At 33.4% G+C, this 23,197-nt stretch overlaps 1 protein-coding gene across 4 annotated transcripts in view; it reads right to left on the bottom strand.

Annotated features, from left to right (window-relative positions):
* LOC102960412 (A disintegrin and metallopeptidase domain 3-like) overlaps positions 1 to 23,197 on the bottom strand; it is a 112,516-nt gene that overhangs the window by 52,571 nt on the left and 36,748 nt on the right. For all 4 annotated transcript variants that reach the window (XM_042983391.1, XM_042983393.1, XM_042983389.1 and 1 more), the window contains exons 7-11: positions 19,760 to 19,822; positions 15,945 to 16,016; positions 15,550 to 15,716; positions 14,153 to 14,234; positions 7,235 to 7,371 (exon numbers count right to left, since the gene is read on the bottom strand). In XM_042983391.1, the coding sequence (XP_042839325.1) occupies positions 7,235 to 7,371; positions 14,153 to 14,234; positions 15,550 to 15,716; positions 15,945 to 16,016; positions 19,760 to 19,822 (521 nt within the window). The remainder of the gene's footprint in view (positions 1 to 7,234; positions 7,372 to 14,152; positions 14,235 to 15,549; positions 15,717 to 15,944; positions 16,017 to 19,759; positions 19,823 to 23,197) is intronic.

The following is a 23,197-nucleotide window of genomic DNA, read 5'->3' as shown; positions in this document are numbered from 1 at the left end:
ATGACGAGTTCAAATATATTAAAACACTTTACAGTGCTTCACACACAAAAAGCTCTCTTTAAGAATATCTTATTTTTACTTTTATTGTCAACGTAAGTCATAATTACTTATAAAAATGAAATGTACTAGGAAATTTATGTAAACTGAAGGAATAAAAAATGGTTGATTATGCTAATGAAAAACAAGGTTATTTATTCTTTGGTATCAAAATCAATCAGTTAAAATATATCAACATTAAGTATATAAAATCTACAAGCCCTAGATTCTTTTTTATTTTATATTTGTACATTTCTAAGTGTACTACTTAATGGACTTTAATTTTGTAATAATCTAAATCTTACATAAATAATACAATACAGTTCAAAGAATAAATTTTGTTTCCTGAAAACAGTTAAGAATAACTGCCAAAAACAATGTTAATAACTCTAAATATTTTAATGTATAATTCTTGTATAGAAATGAATTCTCCTTAAGCAGACCCTTCAAAATCAGGAAATAGTGGTACATTACTATTACCTAATCCTCAGATTCCATTCAAATTTCTCCTTCTTCACAATATTGGCACTTTATAGCAAAAGGATCCAGTTCAGAATCAACCATTGCATTTACTTCTCCATATCTACATTTGTTATCCACATTTGTTGTTGAATTTCATAACCTTGAAAGGGTTTATGATTATAGGCTGATTATTTGCTAAAATGTCCCTCAATTTCAGTGCCTAGGTGGCTCAGTCAGTTAAGCATCTGCCTTGGACTCAGGTCATGATCTCATAGTTCGTGAGTTCAGGCCCCAGGTCAGGCTCTGTGCTGGAGAGCTCAGAGCCTGGAGCCTGCTTTGAATTCTGTGTCTTCCCCTCTCTGCTCCTCCCCTGCTCACACTCTCTCTCTCAAAAATAAGTAAATATTTTTTAAAAAATTAAAAAAAAAGAGAAACTGTTTAAAATGGCAATTTTAATATCAGTTTTAGTATCAGTTGTAACTTCTCTTTCATTTGTGGTTTATTTGGGTCCGCTCTCTCTCTCTTTTTAATATTTTTTAGAGAGCACAAGTGGGGGGAGAGGCAGAGAGGATGGAAGCAGACTCTGCGCTGACAGGTTGACACCAGTGAGCCCAATGTAGGGCTCCAACTCGGGAACCATGAGATCATGACCTGAGCTGAATTGGGACACTCAACCAACTGAGCCACCCAGGTGCCCTCTCCCTTCTTTTATTGAAAGTCTGGCTAAATGCTTGTTAATTTTGTTTATTATTTCAAATAAATTGTTCTTAGTTTCCTTTTTCTTTTCTAATGTTTTTTTTTTAATTTTTTGTTTTTCAGAGAGATAGAGCATGAGCCAGGGATGGGGCAGAGAGAGAGGGAGAGAGAGAATCCCAATCAGGTTCCTCATCAGCACAGAGCTCAGTGCAAGGTTTGATCCCATGAACCATGAGATCATGATCTGAGCAGAAATCAACAGTTGGATGGTTAATAAACTGAGTGACCCAGGAGCCCCTGTTTTTTCTATTGTTTTTTAAGCATATTTCATTTTTTCACTCATCTTTATTATTTACTTCCTTCTACTAACTTTAGACTTGATTTGCAATTGATTTCTAGTTTCATACTGTTGTGGTTGAAAAAGATGCTTGATATAATTTAAATCATCTTAAATTTATTGAGACTTATTTTGTAGTCTAACATCATCTATCCTGGAGAATGTTCTATATGTACTTGAAAAGAATGTGCACTCTGCCAATTTTGGATGGAAAGCTCTGTATATATCTATTAAGTTCATCTGCTTAATGAATCACTTATGGCCAATGTTTTGCTGTCTGGATGATCTGTCCACTGATATAAGTGGGGTGTTAAAGGCTCCTACTATTATTGTATTACTGTCAATTTCTCCCATTATGTATGCTAATATTTATGTATTTAAGTGCTTCTATGTTAAGTGCATAGCTATTTACAAGTATTACATCATCTTGTTCGATTGATCCCTTTATCATCATGTGATGACTTTTTTGTCTATTACAGTCTTTATTTTAAAGTCTATTTTGTCTGAGAGAAGTATGACTACCCCAACTTTCTTTTAATTTCCATCTGCATGGGATATCTTTGTCCATCCCTTCCCTTTCACTCCATGTGTCTTTGGATCTGCATTGAGCCTACTGTAGGTAGTATATATGTAAATCTTGTTTTTATTTGTCCATTTAATTACTGTATACCTTTTGACTGGAGAATTTAGTCCATTTAGATATTTTATTGATAGATATGTACTTATTGCCATTATATTGATTGTTTCTTATTGTTTTTGTAGTTCTGTTTCCTTCTTCTGTCTTCTGTTGGTATTTGGTGACTTAGTGTTGTATTTGTGTTCCTTTTTCTTTATTTTTTGTGTATCTATTATTGGTATTTTTTGTGGTATTTTTTGTGAATCTTTTGAGATTCATATGTAACATCCTATGTATATTGCAGTCTATTTTAAGTTGATGGCTGAGGGCTGAAGTTCAAGTGTGTTCCAAAAATACTACATTTTTACTCCCCCTGCATTTTGTTTTTGATATATTTTACATTTTATTTTGTATATAACTTGACTAATTATTATAGGTCTAGATGACTGTCTATGTTTGTCTTTTAACACTCATACCAAATACATGGGTGGTTGACTTCCTGCCTTTACTATATGTTTACCTTGAGTGACACTGCTTTCATTCACAGTTTCATTTCTAGTTAAGGCCTCTTCTTTTTCCACTGAAAGAATCCTTTTAACATTTCTTGTGATATCTGTTTGGTGTTGATGAACTCCTTTAGTTTTGCTTGTCTGAGGAACTCCTCATCTCTCCTTTAACTCAAGTGATAATCTTGATAGGTACCGTATTTTTTATTATAAATATTCCTTTCATTACTGTGAATATATCATGCCACTCCCTTTTGAACTACAAAGTTTTTTCCAAAAAAACCCCTGATAATCAGAGGAAGGTTTCCTTATACATAACTGTTTTTCTCTTGCTGTTTTTAAGATTCTTAGTTTATCTTTATATGTTGACACTATGATTATAATGGGTATTGCTCTCTTTGGGTCCATATTATTTGAGACTCTTGTTGCCTGGACTTGGATATCTGTCTCCTTCACCAGATTAGGTTAAATTTTCAGACATTATTTCTTCAGATGTATTTTCTGATCCTTTTCTTCTCTTCTACTTCTTTTTATTTAATGTTTATTTTATTTTGAAGGAGGGAGAGAGACAGAGCATGAGTGGGGGAGGGGCAAAGAGAGAGAGGGAGACACAGAATCCCAAGTGGGCTCCAGGCTCTGAGCTGTCAGAACAGAGACTAATGCAAGGCTCGAACTCACAAGCCATGAGATCATGACCTGAGCCGAAGTCAGACGCTTAACTGACTGAGCCACCCAGGTGCCCCTCTTCTACTTCTGAGGGTACCTATAAGTGCTAGTATGGCTGATGTTACCCTAGAGGTTCCTTAAAATAACTTCAATTTTTAAAATTATTTTTTTTCTTTCTGCTTCTCTGATCGGGTGCTTTCCATTATCCAATCTTCCAGACTGCTTATCCTTTCTTGTGCAACATCTAATCTGCTGTTGATTTCCTCTAGTGTGATTTTTTTTATTTCAGTTATTGTATTCTTCAGCTTGATTGATTCTTTTTTATATTTTCTATGTATTTGTTGAAGTTCTCACTGTGATCCTCCATTCCTTTTCCAGTTTGGTGACCATCTTTATGACCATTCCTTTGAACTTTGCCTAGTGGACTGACTATCCATTTCACTTTTCTCAGGTATTGTCTTGTTCTTTCATTTGCAACCTCTAGTGCCTCATTTTGCCTCCTTCTGTTCATTTCTATGTACTAAGCAGTTATGTCTCCTGGTCTTGAAGGAGTGGCTTTATGCAGGTACTGTGGGGCTCAGTAGTGCAGACCCACCTGGACTGCCAAACCAAGTGCTCCAGGACTCTCTATGGGCTGTGTGCATGTTCCTGTTCTGGCTAGTCGATGACAGGTGGCCACCAGACTTGCTGGTGAGTGGGGCTGTCCCTCAGTGCACATGTATATGAGTGAGGTTCACCTACAGACACATTGGTGTTTAGGGCTGGCCCTTAGCCCATCTGGGAGTCCTGGCCATGACTCTTAGAGGCATGCTGGTAAAGTGGCTGGCTTCCCAGTGTGGGGCCCTTGGGAGGGGCTCTGGTGGTGGCTTATGACACCCACTAGGTCTGGCAGGATGGGGGGCTGCTTGGGTGGCAGCTCTCGTACTGACCAAGGGTACACACCAAGAGTGGCGAAGGGGCACTGTATTGAATATTTGAAAGTTGCTAAGAGATTATATATTAAAAGTTCTTATTATAAGAAAAAAAAAGACTTGTTACTCCTAATGGTGACAAACGTTAACTGGTTTTCTGTCCCTTTGACTCTTTCCTCTCCTTCTGGGACCCCTATAATGTGAATATTGGTCTGCTGGATTTGTTTAGTAAGCGCCTTATTTAACTTCACATTTCAAAAATTATTTCTTTTTGTTGATCTGGCTATGAGTTCTACTACTCTGTTCGTGAGTTCATTGATCTTTTCTTGTGCTTCATCTAGTCTGCTTGTTAAATCCCTCTATTGAATTTTCAGTTCTGTTATTGTATTCTTCAGTTCTGTTTTATAATCTTAAGTTCTGTGACTTCTATTTGGTACTTTCTTCTATTTTATATCTCTGTTGATGTTCTCACCTTGTTCATTCATTCTTCTCCCAAGCTTGGTGAGCATCTTTATGACCATTACTTCAAACAAAATTTATTAGGTAGATTACTTATCGCTGTATTATTAAGTCTTTTTCTGATGTTTTGCCTTCTTTTGTTTGGAACAAATTCCTCTGTTTCTTGATTTTGTTTTATTCTCTGTCCACTGCTATGCATTAGATAAAACAGCCTTCTTTTCCAGTCTCGAAGGGGTGGCCTCATGTAGGAGATGAACCTTGCTATTCAGGCTTCTCCTAACTCTTGGTTGTCTCTCAAACTCTTGTGATTGTCCAAGCAGCCAATTTTAGTTTTTGGCTCCAAGTGGTTACAGATGTACCAAGACCTTTAACTGTCCCAAAGGGGAGGATCTCAATAAGCACCTAGGTTCAGGGTGATTGGAAGCCAGACCCTCAAGCAACAGCTTTTAAAGTATAAAAATACACACAGTGCTATGGGGCTACAAACATATACCTTGCTGGCCAACAGAGCAAGGAGATGCAGAGATGTATACTGTGCAACATTCTCAAAACTTGGGGTACCAGATGATTATAAAAGTTCATTTTGAGGTGCCTGGGTGGCTCAGTCAGTTAAGCATCCAACTTCAGCTCAGGTCATGATCTCACAGTTCATGGATTCAAGCTCCACATCAGTGGGTTTGAGCCCCACATCTGTGCTGACAGCTTGGAGCCTGGAGCCTGCTTCAGATTCTGTCTTCCTCACTCTCTGCCCACCCCCCACTCACGCTCTGTCTCTCTCTGTCTCTCTCTCTCTTACAAAAATAAATAAACATTAAAACAAATTTTTTAAAAAGTTCTTTTCCTGAGATCCCAGAGATCTTTTGTGAGTCAGAGAAAGAGCACAAAATGGCACATACTAGACTCCATTTCCAGAGTGCACCTTAGTAGGACTCTAAAGGTGTCCCAAACCAGAAGCCTGCCCCTCAGGCAGAAGCTCCAGGGCAAGCAAATAGGCCATTTCACAGAAAGTTTGGTGTTATGTTTCAGTCTGCTGTCTGTGTATTGCCACAAAAGTAGCAGCTGGCCGAGAACCATCTCTTAATTTGTTATAGTTCCATGAGACCCAGGAATGCAAACCTTCCTGGACACCAGAGCTAGGTGATATGTCAGGCACCTCTACAAACTTCTCTATGGAAGAGATTGGCACTCCAGAGTGCAACAGATGAAGACAGCCAAATTAGCACCTGCTGTCTTAAAAGTTGTGGTATCCAAGGACGATTCAAACCCTTTATTCCTCAGGGGAAAACTACTGGTTTCAGTTTTCTCCTGATTTGGGGTTGCATGTGAGGGGTGGGAATTATAGAAAGATATAAGATTGTGCCTTAGCCTCCCCTACCCACTCTGATATGGGTTTTTTTTTCTCATTTGCCCAATATGTAGGAGTTCTTACTTAGTTTTTATATTTTTAAAGGAAAATGATCCATATATAGTTATAGATTTGTTGTGTCTATAGGAGGACATGAGTTCAGATTATTCTTATGTTGCCATCTTGAACCAGAACCCCTGCAAAAAATTCTTGGCATCTCCTTTTCTCTCAATTTTAAGAAACTGCTATAGATTATTATGAGAATCATCATTTCCAAATATCACTATATTCTTGCTCCCTCTGATATATTTCATATTCATTTTATAAGATAATTTTTATTATCCATACTGCATGAACCAATTAAAAATATATTTCATTACATTTATCATAAGATCCTAATTTCCACATGATGATTGCATGATCATGCTCTTTTCTGTATCACATCTTGGACTTCTTTCCATGACTCATTATTTATCCTCATTGCATGTTACTTCTTTTTCCTTACGTCTAAAACATTCTTCCTTATAGTCCCAGCTATATTTTTTTCACTTTTATCCTCCCCCCCAACCTCCTTAACTTCAGTCTGTCAAGCTTTACAATCTTGTTGCTACCCAAGTATTAGTTTATTTACTTTCACTGAAACTTTTTCAATGAGCTCTTTAATAACCAGATTCATTCTCTTTCAGATCCCAACAAAATTATTTCCATAATTATTCCTAGACTACTTTATCAGAATGTTTCTTCTCCCCATACTTTCCCTATTCATTTTCTTCTTGGAACCTATCATAAACCGTTTAGATTTTGTTTGTTTTTATGTCTACTTTTTAATTTTCTATCCCTGATGGACTAATGTATTTAGGACTTATCTATCTTATTAACTATTTGTAAATCAAACTAACACAATAACCAGGACACAGTAGATGTTCATTAAAATTTTTTTTGGTGAATGAATAAATTTTACTCTAAGATTCTAGTAAGCCCCAGAAAGTCATCATCAACATCCACTTTCTCTCTATACTAGAACGATTAAGCATAATTTTTATAATATCAAATGTCCACTTCCTTTAAGCATTAAATTAGCACATATTTGGTTAATAAGAAATATTCATAATCAGGTCATATTGAAAGAGATTGTACATTAAAGAATATTACAAACATTTCCCAAGGGAAGATATAGATTTGACAAAAATAAAACCTTACATTGCCTCAGGGTTCATTATGCATGTAGTTCCTGGACAGTAACAAGTGAGGATGTCATTATTATATGTTAATCCCAGATTAACTCCAAGCAACTGTGTCATAACTGAAAATGCCTCTAAAGTTATCATCTTTGGATACTAAATAGAAAAAAAAAATCACAATTGTTGCCTAACTTGTTTATCTATTTTATCTTTTCAAGTAAATATAATGTGTATAAGTTAAACTAGTATAACAAAGTTCATTATTTTCTTAAGAATATGGAAAAATAGGCAAATTTTGTTATTATCTTTGAGTAATAGTATTTTTAGTCCAAATGGCATTGACAAATAACAAATAAGATTAATGCAATCTCATGTTTTAATGACATGCTACTGATTTAAATCTGAATTTTTTTAATGGAAAATAATAAGCATTGCTTCTGTAACTATATTACTTTTCATGTGAACAATTAGAAAAAAGTACACAGATTCTTAAGGGTTGGCTTGGCCATTAGTTTTGACTTCAGAAACAGTTTTAGGGAAGAAATCAAATTAACTTTCTTCTAAAGGCAGAATGTGCAAGCAGCATTTTTTTTTTTTTGTCTTAAAAACTAAAACTTGAGAAGTAGTGATGTCAGCAGCATGGAAATCCTTGGCAATCAATGATTTTTACATGATCTCTATACTTTTGTCTTTTATAGAATGTCACAGAATAATAACAATATAATACAATATAATATAATATAATATAATATAATATAATATAATATAAATATAATACAGGATATAACAGCACTTAGCCTTTTCTCCAAATGGCTTCTTTCATTAACCAGTATCCATTTAAGATTCCTTTATGTCTTCAAATGCCTTGTGGCTCCCTTTTTAAATAACTGAATAATATTCCTTTATATGTATTTATTCCAGTTTTTTTATCCATTCACTTATTAAAGGATATCTTGGTTCCTTCTAATTTTTGCCAATTGTGAATAAAGTTGCCATAAATATTCATGTACATGATCTTGTGTGGATATAAGAAGTTTTATACTCATTTGGGTAACTGCCAAAGAGGACAGTTGCTGGATCATATGGTAAGAGTAAGAAATTGCCAAACTGTCTTCCACAGTGGCTGTACCAGTTTGCATTCCTATGATCATGAATGAGAGTTTCTGTTGCTCCACATCCTTATGTGTTTGGTGTAACCAGTGTTTTTGACTTCCAGTACAAAGCTGAAAAGGACTGGGAAGTTACATTCTTGCCTTGTTCCTGATCTCACTGGGAAAGCATTTAGTTTCTCACAATTAAGGTGTTAGCTGTAGGTCTTTTCTAGATGTCTCAAGTTAAGGAAGTTCCCTTCTAGACTTGGTTTTCTAAAATTTTGTCACAAATGGTGTTGGGATTTGTCAAATTCTTTTTCTGCATCTATTGACATGATCAAAGAAGTTTTCTAGTTTAGTCTAAGGATGGAATTGGTTAAATTAAATGATTAACTAGCCTTACATACCAGAATAAATTCTGAGTGTAGGTGTCAACAAGGAAATTTAAACTATTCTAAAAAGAAATTCTAGAGCGGAAAAATGCAATAAATGAGCTTAAAAATCCACTGGAGGTATTCAAAATTAGATTTGATCAGGCAGAAGAAAGAATCAGATCTGAAGACTGATCATTTGAAATCATCCAGTCAGAGAAGTAAAAAGAAAAAAAGAATGAAGAAGATAGAAAGAACCTATTGACATGAACAAGCAGATCAATGTATGCATTATGGGGATCTCAGAAGGAGAAAAAAGAAAGAAAGGGACAGAGAGTTTATTTGGAGAAATAGTGACCATAAACTTCAGAAATCTGAGTGAACTGCTCAACAAACTCCAACTAGGATAAATCCAAAGAGACCCACAAATTTCCCATTATAATCAAACTGCCATAAGGTAAAGGTGAGGAGAGAATCTTGAAAGAAACAAGACAAAAATGACTTGTCACATATAAGGGAACTCCCATAAGATTACCAGTAGACTTCTCAGCAGAAATTTTACAGGCCATAAGGGATTAGGATGAATACATTCAAACTGCTGAAAGAAAGAAACTGTCAACCAAAATTATTGTATCCAGGAAAACCATAGTTTAAAATATAATGAAGACATTAAGACTTTTCCAGAAAAATAAAAGCTGAGGTAATGAACAAAAGTTAATTACCACTAGACTTGATCTATAAGAAATGCTAAAGGGAGGCTGTCATGTTGAAACTAAAAGATGCTGGTTAGCAATATAAAGCCAAAAGAAAATTATAAAGTTCTCTAATAAAGATAAATACATGGACAAATACAGTAACATATATTATTGTAATTTTAGTGGGTAAGTTCACTTTTAATTATTGTATAGAATTGGAAGGACAAATACAAAAACAAAACAAAACAAAACAAAAAACCCTATAATCTATGTAATAACATAAAATGAGAAATAGGGCTGTAAAGGAGTAATGTTTTTGTATGCAATTGAAGTTAAGATGTTATCAGTTTAAAATACTATTAATGTAAATATATTGTAAGTAATTAAAATGGTGATTAAAAATAAAATATGTACACAATATACACAAAATGAAAACAGAAGGGAACCAGAGCATGTCACAATAAAAAAAAAAAAAAAAAAATCAGTGGAACACAAACGAAAGCATTAAGAGAGAGGAAGGGACAAAAATGTTACAGGATATAAAGAATAAAATTAGCAAAATGGCAATAGTAAGCTTTTCATATAAGAAGTTAATTTAAATTTGAATAAATTAAACTCCCTAATAAAAATATACAGTATTTAATATACAATACAAATAAAAATATACATTAATAAAAATATACAGTAATAAAAATATACAGTATTTAATATACAATACAAATATATCAAACAAAATAGACTTTAAATCAAAAACTATTAAAAGGGAATAATAAAAGGGTCAATTAACCAAGAATATATAATAATTATACTTATGCACCAAACATCAGAGCTCCTAAATATATGAAGCAAGTTTTGAAAGAATTGAAGGGATAAACAGAAACATAATATCAAAAGACTATAGTACCTCACTTTTAATAATGGATAGAAAACTTAGACAAAAGATAATTAAATAAAGGACTTGCCAACAGTATAGACCAGCTGGACCTAATAAAAATATACAGAACATCCCACCTAACAAGAGTGGAATACACATCTTTCTCAAGTGAACATAGAATATTCTGGGGGATAGACTACTTGTCATACTACAAAACAAGTTAACTTTAAAAATATTGAAATTATACAAAGTATCTTTTCTGATCCCTATGGATTGAAACAAGAGAATAACAAGTGAAAGAAAACTTGAAAGTCCACAGATCTGTGAAACTTCATCAACAGACTCAAACACCACTAAGTCCAAGTTAGAAGTCACAAAAGAAATGAGAAAATACATTGAGATAAAAAGAAAATGAAAACACAACATATCCAAACTTACAGGATCCAGTAAAAGATATGCTAAGAGGCATGCTTATAGCTGTATACACATACATTTAAAAAGAAAAACAAGGACGCCTGGGTGGCTCAGTCGGTTAAGCCTCTGACTTCAGCTCAGGTCACGCACGATCTCGCGGTCCGTGAGTTTGAGCCCCGCGTCGGGCTCTGGGCTGATGGCTCAGAGCCTGGAGCCTGCTTTGGATTCTGTGTCTCCCTCTCTCTCTGCCCCTCCCCCATTCATGCTTTGTCTCTCTCTGTCTCAAAAATAAAAATAAACTTTAAAAAAAGAAAAAGAAAAAAAAAAAGAAAAAGAAAAACAGATGTCATAACAACAGCATAATTTCACCACTCAAGAAATTAGAAAAAATGAACCCTAGCAAAAAGATGGAAATGAATAATACAGATTAAAGCAGAGAAAGAACAGAAAAACAATAGAAAAAATTCAATAAAACAAATAGTTGGTTCTTTTAAAAGATCAACAAAATTGGCATATTCTTAGCTAGATTAACTAAGAGATAGTACTCAAATGCTTAAAATAAGAAATAAAAGAGGGGGCACCTGGGTGGCTCAGTGGGTTGAGTGTCCAACTCCTCATTTTCACTCAGGTCATGATCTCACAGCTTGTGGGATTCAGCCCCACCTTGGGCTCTGGGCTGACAGAGCAGAGCCTGCTTGGGATCTTCTCTCTCCTTCTCTCCCTGCCCCTCCCCAACTCATGCACACATGCCAGCACATGTCCGTGCACACTCTCTCTCTCAAAATAAATAATCAAACTTAACAAAAAGAAATAAAAGACATTGTAAGTGACGTCACAGAATTAAAAAAAAAATGTAAGAGAATACTATTAAAAATAGTAATCCAATAAATTGGATAAGCAAGAAAAAAAGGCTAAACTCCTAGAAACATACAATCTTTCAAGACTCACTCATGAAGAAATAAAATAATAACGACTAAGGAGATTGAAATAATGGTAAAAATAGTAAAAACACCTCCCAACAAAGAAAATCCCAGGACTTGATGGTTTTACTGGTAAATTCTACATTAAACATTAAACAAAGAATTAATACCAATCCTCCTCAAATTCTTCCAAAGAATTAAAGGAGAAGGAACACTCTTAAACTCATTCTGTGAAATCATTCTATGATTACCCTGACACAAAAACTCAACAAGAAAACTATAGAGCAATATCCCTAATGAATATTGATATAAAAATCCTCAACCAAATACTAGCAAACTGAATAGAATAGCATATTAAAAAGATTCTACACCATGAGTGAGTGGTATTTATATCTGGAATGTGAGGAACATTTAACATTTGAATAGCTATCAATGTAAAACCCCATTTTTGAAGAATGAAGAAAAAATACCTTATGATAATCTCTATGCTGAAAATGGATTTCACAAGATTCAACATCTTTTTATAATTAAAAACACTCAACAAACTAGGAATATAAGAAAACTACCTCGACATAATCAAGGACATGTAGAAAAGCCCACAGCTAATGTCACACATGCTGGTGAAATCCTGACAATTTTACCTCTAAGATCAAGAACTAGATGGAATACTTCACTCGCCACTTCTATTTAACATAGTATAGAAAGACCTAGCCAGAGCAATTAAGCAATAAAATAAATAAAAGTCTTATAGTTTGGAAAGAAAGAAGCAAAATTATCTCTGTTCGCAAATGACATGATCCATATGTAGACATATATATATCACTGGAATAGATTAAAGACCCTAGAAATAAACCCTTGCATATGATTAAATGATCTATAAAAAGTTGCCAATATGACACAATGGGAAAGGACAGTCTGTTCAACAAGTATACTCAAGGGAGAAAATACAGCTTTTTCAATAAATGGTGATGGGAACATTGTATATCCACATAACAAAAGAATAAAGTTGGACCCACATATTTCACCATATATAAAAATTAATTCAAAATGGCTTAAAAATCTAAATGTAAGACTCAAAATTATAAAATTTTTAAAAGAAAACAGGAAAAAACTTCATGACATTAGGTTTGACAATTATTTCTTAGATATGATACCAAAAGCACAGGCAACAAAAGTAAAAGTGGACAAATGGGACTACACCAAACATAAAACTTTTGTGCTTCAAAGGACATGATCAACAAAGTATAAAGGCAACCTACAAAATGGGGGGAAATTTTTGCAAATCGTATAGCTGATGAGAGACTAACATCCAAAATATAAAGAACTCATAGAATCCAAAAACAAACAAACAAAAAAAAAACCCTCAAAGCCATTAAAAAATGGGCTAAGGGCTCGAATAGACATTTCTGCAGGGAAGATTTCACAAGATCACAAGGTATATGAAAAGATCCTCAATATTACTAATAATCATAGAAACGTAGATCAAAACCACAGTAAGATATCACCACATACCCAATAGGATGGCTACTGTAAAATAAAGCAACTGCAGAAAGTAACAGGTGTTGGTGAGGTTGTGATGGATATAATGTGAACTTCTGGTGGGATTATCAAATGGTGCAACCATTCTCAAAATTAGTATGATCATTCCTCAAAATATTAAAGATGACCCAGCAAACCTACCTCTGTGTGTGTGTGTGTGTATATATATATATATATATACACACAAATATATATATTTATATATATATATATTCCATATATTCCATATATATATTTTATATATATATTCCATATATATATTACATATATTCCATATATATATTATATATATATATTCCAAATATATATATATATATATATATATATATACACACACATATACCCAAAATAACTGGAATCAGCATTTCAAAGAGATATCTGCACTCCTACATTTACTACAGCATTATTTATGATAGCCAAGGTATTAAAAACAACTTAGGTGTTCATTGACATGTTAATGGAAAAAATAAAGTGTCACCTATACAGACACACATAATGGAATGTTATTCAGCCATAAGAAGAATGAAATTCTGCTATATGCAACGGCATGTATGAACCTAGACTGTACTATAATAAGAGAAGTAAGCCAGACACGTGAAGACAAAAATTGTATGTTCACCATTATATAGGGAATCCAAAAATGTCATACTCACAGAAGCAGGTAAATAGAATGGTAGATGCCAGGGGCTAGAGGGCTTGGAAAATGGGGCCATGTTGGTGAAAAGGCACAAAGCTATAGTTATGCAAGATGAGGAGTTCTTGAGATCTGTCTCACAATGATGGAACATCATAAGCACTACTGAACTATATGCTTAAAATAGCTAAGATGGTAAATTTCACATTCTGTGTATTTTACCACACACAAAAATTTTAAAATTATAATATTTGACTTTCAAAATCCAAATAAAAGGTATTTCATAAAAATGTGTCAAAACAGCATGGTAGATACACTATATGTATGCTTGTTCCCTGAAATAGATATTAACTTCAAAAGGTGATATAATTACTAAAGAGATGGAGATAAAATGCATACCAGAGCAATTCCTGCAGCAAACTTTGGATTGCATGCCATTCCATGATATGTTGCTCCTACATAATTAGGATGGTCTCTATAACTAAATAACAAAATTTTTTCTTGTAAATAAACATACTTTATTAATAACTTAATGACATTTTAAGAATTGGATTCCTCAGTAAAGCTGTTTTTTGAAACTTGAGTATTACATATTGAATCTAATGTTTTCAATCATTTTGTATTTGATTTCCCACAGTTTCTAAAAGTTAAGTTCTAAAGTCTACTTTAATGTCATATGATACACAGCCCAAAACGCAGCAGTGCCTACCCTTCTGAAAAATTAATCATCACTCTTGCCACCACTGGATGGATATAATTCTAAGATGTACAAGTCAGGATAGTTTACTGCCATGATTTGCATTAATTGATTCTGTAAAGTGTATAAAAAAGGATGGATTGGAGGACAGGGAGAGAAAAGACAATATGAGGTAGACTCATATTGAGAGAGAGGATACAGAAAGCATCCTCACACATTTCAGTCCCATTAATGTTGTTCCCGAGTCCCCAGACCTGACCTTAATGCAGTAGGAGACACCAATAGATTTATAAATGTATTCCATATTGCTTAAGACCTTCTGAATTATGTTCTTATTTTTCCATGTAAATTCATCAAATTAGTAAAGCAAACATCTATATGAAGGCTTTTGAAAGCTATAGTACAAATAGTTATATATCTATACCTTAGGTTATTATACAAATACTAGAAGGTAACCATATTACTATTTTAATGTTTTTATTTTAACCAGTTTTATATGCAACTATTGCATTCTGTTAACTAATTTATATTTTATTTAATATTAAAGTGATAGTTTCAATTATTTAACTCTGAGAAAATCTTTAAAACCCTTGAGGCCCATGTTTATCCCAAGGCTTTCTGAATTTTCTTTTTTTTTTTAATTTTTTTTTAACATTTATTTATTTTTGAGACAGACAGAGACAGAGCATGAGCGAGGGAGGGGCAGAGAGAGAGGGAGACACAGAATCGGAAGCAGGCTCCAGGCTCTGAGCCATCAGCCCAGAGCCCGAGGCGGGGCTCAAACTCACGGACCATGAGATCCTGACCTGAGCTGAAGTCAGATGCTCAACTGACTGAGCCACCCAGGCGCCCCGGCTTTCTGAATTTTCAAATTTAATACACTTCCATGGGTAAACAGTCCGCTCTGAGAATAATGGCCTGCTATGATTTAGTGTCCTACATTGTTATTAGATTTTATATTTTGCATTTTGCTAACACAGTATGCATATGATTTTTGAGGTGTCTTGTCATAACCCATAACACATTTTGCATATAATTCCGATCACTAACATATGAGGTAATTTTATAAATTCTATATCAATGCAAATAATGCACTTACATTAATAAGTATGCCATATCACGAGACCTTTGAAATAAACTTTTTTCTTTCCATGACACAAATCTTTGTAGTACTTCATCAGCATCTCCATTAGTTGAAATCTTATTTTGATCTGACCAGAGCTCCAAAGAAGTTAGCTTAACAGTGACTTTAAGCTGGGAAAACATCTAAAAATAAAAGTTACACCACATACAGGTGTTAAGTAGTCATAAGCATTACATTACAGCTCTATACATAATGCTAATATATTCACTTCACTCATTTTTGGAGATGAGATTCATCAGTGCATAAAACTAGTTGTTAAGAACATATTTTATAAAATTGTAAATACTATTTATACAAACAATGTTATTGCATTAATAGGAATGTTTAGTATTTAAATGAAACATACTTACAGCATTGATAAGACCAAAGATATGGACAACTTTCTCAACTGTACCTGGCACTTCAGAGCCCATATAATCAAACTGAAAGACAAATTTTGTTAACTATTAAAAATTACTAAACCAGCACGTTTTAAATGGATATAAGTGTCAAAATAATGCAGTGCTCAGTGAAAGGAAAAAAAGCAGAATTAAGTGCTTAGTAAGTTTTAGGCTTAAACCTAGGGAGCTTATGCATTAATAATAATAAAATGAGAAGTTTGTGATTATCTTCTTCCTTACACATACAGAAATTAAGGGCTGAAAGTTAAAGTTCCAAGATTGTATGACTACTAACAATAGGAACCAGGACTCAAATCTCTTAACTAAAATGCTAAGTCATTTTTATCTGATATAGTATGCTGCCACCACCATTTTCTTCAACACAGTAAGAAAACATGACTATATACCCCATATAAACAATGCACCATAATAATAAAAATACTCAAGAAATTGTCCTCATTCAAAGAAACAAAAATCACATATTACCTCTGAAATGCTTTAATTATATGTATATGCACATACTTAGTAGACTGAATAAAAAGTATTTTAATGATGTTATTTTTACCTACATGAATAACTCGATTGTGGTTATATAAGATAATGATCTTATTCTAGGTAAATGAACACTGAAAAAAAGTTTCATGATGCAATTTACAACGTACTTTTAAATACAGCACAAGTGATAATGGGATAGAATCAATGGGATACAATAAATCTGAGTAAATAGAGTATAGGTATTTTTTGTATTACTCTTATTCTTGCAACTTTTTGGAAAATTTAAAAATATTTCAAAATAAAATATTTAAAGAGTTGAAGTAAAATAAAAATAAATGCAGATGAACAAAATCTGAAGCAAATTCATCAACAGGCTAAACAGAAATGTCAGCAACGGAGACCTATAAGAAGGAACAAAGAGTTTTGAAAATGGTAAACATGGGGGGAAAATGAAATTCTTTTTTCATTTCCTTAATTTCCTTAAACAATTGAATATTTAAAAGAATAAACTATTGTGTAGTTTAGAACACATGGCAAAGTAAAATATATTACAATAACATCACATAGGGTTATTTTTACAATTATTTTCATTAATTTTTTAAGTGTAGTTGACACAGACTGTTACATTAGTTTCAGGTGTACAACATATTAATTCCACAAGGGTAAACATTACCCTAAGCTCATCATAAGTGTAGCTATAATCTGTCACCATACAAAGCTATTACAACATCATTGACTTTATTCCTAACGCTATGCTGTGCCTTTTATTCTCATAACACTCATTCCGTATCTAGAAGACTATCTCCCATTCTCCTTTACCTATTTTACCTATCCCCCACTCCCTCTATTCTGGCAATCATCAGCTTGCTCTCATTGTTCATGTGTTGAATTCTTCTTTTTATTTATTTTTATAGATTCCACATATGAATAAAATCATATGGTATTTTTTTCCCAGTCTGACTTACTTCATTTAGCATAATAGCCTCTAGGTCCATCCATTATGTCACAAAGAGCATGACCTCATTATTTTTTAAGGCTTTACAATGAAACCACAAAAGATCCCAAATAGCCAAAGCAATGTTGAAAAAGAAGAACAAAGCTGGAGGTAACACAGTTTCATATTTCAAGATATATATGTTATAAAGCCGTAGTAATCACAACAGCATGTTCCTGGCACAAAAATAGGCACATAGATCAATGGAACAGAATGGAGAGCCCAGAAATAAACTCACAATTATATGGTTAATTAATCAATGACAACAGAAGCAAGAATGCACAATGGGGAAAAGACAATCTCTTCAATAAATGATGCTGCAAAAAACAGACAGCTATGTGTAAAAGGATAAAACTGGACCACTTTCTAAACACTATACACAAAAATAAACTCAAAACAGATTAAAGACGTAAACGTAAGCCTTGAAACCATAAAAGTCCTGGAAGACAACACAGGCAGCAATTTCTCCGTCATTGGCTGTAGCAACATTTTTCTAGATAGGTCTCTTGAGGCAAGAGAGACAAAAGCAAAAATAAACCATTGAAACTATATCAAAATAAAAAGCTTTTGCATAAAGAAATCATCAACAAAACAAAAAAGCAACATACTGAACACAACTAGATATCCACAAATGTTATATCCGTTAAGGGGATAATATCCACGTAACTTTATTTTTATAAACCTCTTACATTATATGTGAATTGGTATAACATTAATTCTAGATTGTGACAAAAATGTTAATTGGAACCACTCAAGAAACCTCAAGGGTTTACCCCTTACCACTCAAGGGGTAAGATGTGAGAGATAAAAAGGTACAGCAGCAAAATATAATATAGGAGATAAAGATAAAAGCTAAAAAATACCCCATTAACCCAAGGGTAGCAAAGGAGGAACAGAGGAGCAAATAACTAATAAGACAAACAATACTAATAGGATAGTTGTACTTAACCTACACCCACAGTATTAGCACTTTTGATAAAAACTTAAATCAACTAAACGTATAGTGAAAAGGCAGGGATTATCTAAAAAAATCAGTTTACAAAGTCATACTTCAAAATTTAAGACAGATAAACTGAATATAAAAAAAGAGGGAATACTATTCATAGGATATTATAAAGAACTCTGGAGTTCTTTATTGTTGTTTTTGCATGATGACATTTACATTGAAAATTCCTTCTGTTGTTATTGGAATGGTAAGAAGGTATCCAGCTAAGTGGAGAGAGAAAAGTAGGCTGTCTATATTTAATATTAGCAACCTCATCGGGACAGCTATGACAAAACATGATTCCAATGCTTATGATACTGGTTGTAGGACAAATAGTATTATTCCCTATGTAACAATAACAAAAATCTAAATCTAAATGCCCCCAAAGGGCATTAGCCAGTAAAATACATTAAATTGTATTAAATATATTAATCAGATACTATATAAATGTTAAAATTAAATTAATATATTTAATATGTGGAAAAACAAAATAATTTACAAAATAGCATATATAAGACAAAGGTATAAGAACATTAATATACATGTATGTATATTAAAAACAGAAAATGTGCATAAAATTTATCTCCTGGTAATAAAATTATATGTGCTTTTCTCTTTATTATTTTGTCTGCCTATTCTTTCTTATTATTTTTATAAAAATTATTTAAAGATCGAAATATTGCCTTTATCAACAAGATCTAATTTTCAACATTATGGCACTTGATAAACCTTATATAAAAATATCAGTGATAATGAAAAAATAAGATTTCTTAGTTGCCACCCATAATGGCTTTGCTGATTATATAAATAAAAATTTCCCTAACTAAATGAATATTCCAATGGATAATTCTTCCCATTTTTAGAATATAGAATGTCTGCCAGAGAATCCAAGAAATTGTAAAGCATAAAATAATCTTATAAAAGATAATTTTTAATAACAGGGATCTCCCATTTATAATAAACTAGCTTATTTTAAAATGAAAATTAATTTATGGAAGAGTTTCATCACAATTTGGAGTGGATCCAGAAGTATATGCAGCTAGTTATAATTGAATAGGTTATAGTGTAGTAGAACACTTCCATACATACAAATTATACATTATTGCTAGAATTCTATATTTGTAAGTTAACACTGTAAATATTAGTCCCCCATGTTAATCCAAAGGCAACTGACATTTATGTCCTGCTACACTGAGATACATATTTCAAAGAGTAAAATATATCTGTATTTAAGACAAGGAGAATTTTCTTTTTCACATTCCCATTAAATATAAACACAAAACAAAGCTATTATATATCAATAATGCATACCAAGGCTTTATCCATAATGATTTGTATTTTCAGAAATCTGTTCAATAATGCATCTGAATCTTTCTGCAAAACAGAGGACATGAATTAAATAAAACATGAAAATAAATAAAAAATTTTATTAAAAAATATATTGTTATTATCGTGCACATTATATATGTATCTATATACACATGGAGAGAGAAAGAAAGAAAGAAAGAAAGGGAAAAGAAAGAGAGAAAAAGAAAGAAAGAAAGAAAGAGACTACATATACATAAAGATATAGATATTGGTAATAGGAAAATAAGACAATGGAGGCCATTGAATAAAAAGCAGGTGACATTCCAAACACAAATTTTAGGAATAAAACGAAAGCTTTTATCGTATATTCTTTATAAATAAGATCCTCATGATGGACAACCCATGTTTCCCTTCACTCTAAACCTTTGTCTTAGACCCTCCTCAATCCTTCAAGCTAAATAAACTCCCATCATCTTTCCCCAAAACACTGCCTTTAATTATTCATTATTTTTGTACATTTAACTAATTATGTTAGCTTTATCAATTGATATTAATGTATACACCACCCATGTATCCATTTCTATAAATAAAATAAACAATGTTTCCATCAGAGCCCCATATGGCTCAAGGCAATCAATGATCTGCTTTCTCTCACCATAGGGTAGAATAATCTATTCTAGAATTTCATAAAACTGGAATCATATGTCACATACTTTTTTACATCTGGCTTCTTTCACTCAGCATTTATCCATTATGTTGTGATTATTAACGCATTAGTGTTTATTAAAATAGTATGCCATTTTAGAAATATATCCCAATTTGTTAATACATTTACCTGTTGATGATCACTTGGATTATTTAGACATTTTAGCTATTATATATAAAGCTGCTATGAATATCCATATGGAGGTCTTTGTGCAAGTATGTTCTTTACTTTTTCTCAGAAAATCTTAAAAGTGGAATACCTAAGTCATATGGTAAGTGTGGATGTGTAATATAATGCCAAAGTGCCAGATTGCTTTCTAAAGCAGTTTGATTATTCTGTATTTTATCAAGAACTAAAAAAGAGTGCCAATTACTCCACATTTTTGCCTGTATTTGATATTACCAATCTTCTTCATTGTATTCATTCCTGTTGGTCTATACTGAAATCTCATTTATGTTTTAATTTGCAATTCCCTGATGTTGAATGATACTGACCATCTTTCACAGGCTTACTGCTCATTAATTTTCACCTAAATTCCCTACCAGAAATTTTATGTTTAGCTTTGACTTTTAATTAAGTCTATGCTTTAATTCAATTTTTCTGAATAGGGGCCAAAATTCATTTTATTTCATGTGAATATCCAGTCTTTTAGCACTGCTTGTTGAAGGGAGTATTCTTTAGTTTTTCAGAGTCCTTAGCACCCTTGTGGAAAATCAATCAGCCAATAGCATGTGGGTCTATTTCTGATCTATTCTGATCTACTGATCTATATACCTACATTTATATCACTAACACAATATGCACCTCTATACCAGGGGTCAGCAAACTATGGCCCGAGATACAGCCACCTGTTTTACAAAAAAATATATATGTTTTATTGTAACCTAGGCATACCCGTTTGTTTATATATCCTCTATAGACGCTGTTTTCTTGCTAAAACGCTCAGTGTTATAACTTGCAACAAACCATCTTCCCCACAAACCTAACACATTTACACTCTGGCCCTTTAAGAAAAAGTAATGTTAAGTCTTTCATCTTGTTCTGTTTAAAACTGTGTGATTATTCTAGGTTACTTGTAATCTCTCCTTATGCATTTGAGAACCAATTTCCACAAAAATGTTTTCTGAAATTTTGATTGGGATTACACTGAATTTACAGATCAATTTGAAGAAAATAAACAACAACATCAATTTCTTTCTTTCCTGTGACTTTGCTAGACTCTCTTTTTTAAAAAAGTTTACTTATTTATTATGAGAGACAGCGCATGCACACACAGGCACATGAGTGGGGGAGGGGCAGAGAGAGGGAGAAAGAGTCCCAAGCAGGCTCCGCACTGTCAGTGCAGAGCCCAATGTGGGGCCTGAACTCAAGAACCATGAGATCATGACCTGAGCCAAAATCAAGAGTCGGGCGATCAACTAACTGAGCCACGCAGGCGCTCCCAGACTCTCTTATTAGTCCTGATAGCTTTGGTGGAGATTCTTTAGTATTTTCTATGTATGGAGTTAAGTCACTTAAAAAAAGAGAATTTTTTTTTCTTTCAAAAACGTATGTCCTTTATCATTCTTTCTCCTGTTGCACTCTCTAGTAACTCTAGGGAAAAAAGTGGCTGGAAATAGTGAGGGCAGACAGTCTCACATTATTCCTAATCTTATAGGCTGTTTTAGTCAGTTCAGGCTCTTAACAAATATACCAGATGAGGTTGCTTAAACAACAAACACTCTTCCTAGCTTGCAGATAGCTGTCTTCCTATTGTTTGCTCATGTGAGGGGGCACAAACAGATCAAGGAAGTTTTCTACTCCCTAGTTTATCATGAATGGGTGTTGAATTTGGCCAAATGATATTTCTGGAACTACTGATACCGTCCTGTGGTTTTCTACATAAATCTGTTAAATTGTTTCATTCTTGTATTGCTGTACTGATTTAAGCCATATTTCCTCAAAGTCACATAGATATTATAGTCTTAAAATTCTTGAAAAAGTATGAATGCTTTTATATTCTAATGGCAACTTGACTAGACAAAAATTGTTGGGATTTTTATACCTTCCAGAGAAGTCACTCTATACATCCTAGATATACACTGCACTATCTTATAAGCACTTCATTTGGCTAAGGCTAAAGTCAGTCTGTTTCTCTACTTTTATAGGTGATTTGGGGGCCAAGACGCCTATATTCATTATTGGGGGTACCTAGATGGCTCAGTCAGTTAAGCGTCCGACTCTTTATTTTGGCTCAGGTTATGATCTCATGGTCCACGAGATCAAGCCCCACATCGGGTTCTGCACTGACAGCATGGAGCTTACTTGGCATTCTCTCTTCTCTCTCTCCCTCTCTGCCCCTCCCCTGCTCATGTTCTCTCACTCTCTCAAAAATAAATAAATAAACCTTTTTTTTTAAGTACTGCTGTATATTTCAAGTTTTCTATAGCCTATCTGGTAATTTATAATCCTAAAATTTACCTGTTTAGGATTAATATTTATTTATTTATTTTTAATGTTTTATTTATTTTTAATGTTTTATTTATTTTTAAGACAGAGCGAGACAGAGCATGAGTGGAGATGGGGCAAAGAGAAAGACACAGAATCTGAAGCAGTCTCCAGGTTCTGAGCTGTCAGCTCTGTGCTGACGCAGGGCTCAAACTCACGAACTGTGAGATCATGACCTGAACCGAAGTCGGATGCTCAACCGACTGAGCCACCTGGGCGCCCCTAAGATTTTTTTTTAACGTGTGTTT

The sequence above is a fragment of the Panthera tigris genome, chromosome B1, assembly GCF_018350195.1.
Source record: "Panthera tigris isolate Pti1 chromosome B1, P.tigris_Pti1_mat1.1, whole genome shotgun sequence".
Lineage (NCBI taxonomy): Eukaryota > Metazoa > Chordata > Mammalia > Carnivora > Felidae > Panthera > Panthera tigris.
This window is presented reverse-complemented; position numbering and strand designations above follow the sequence as displayed.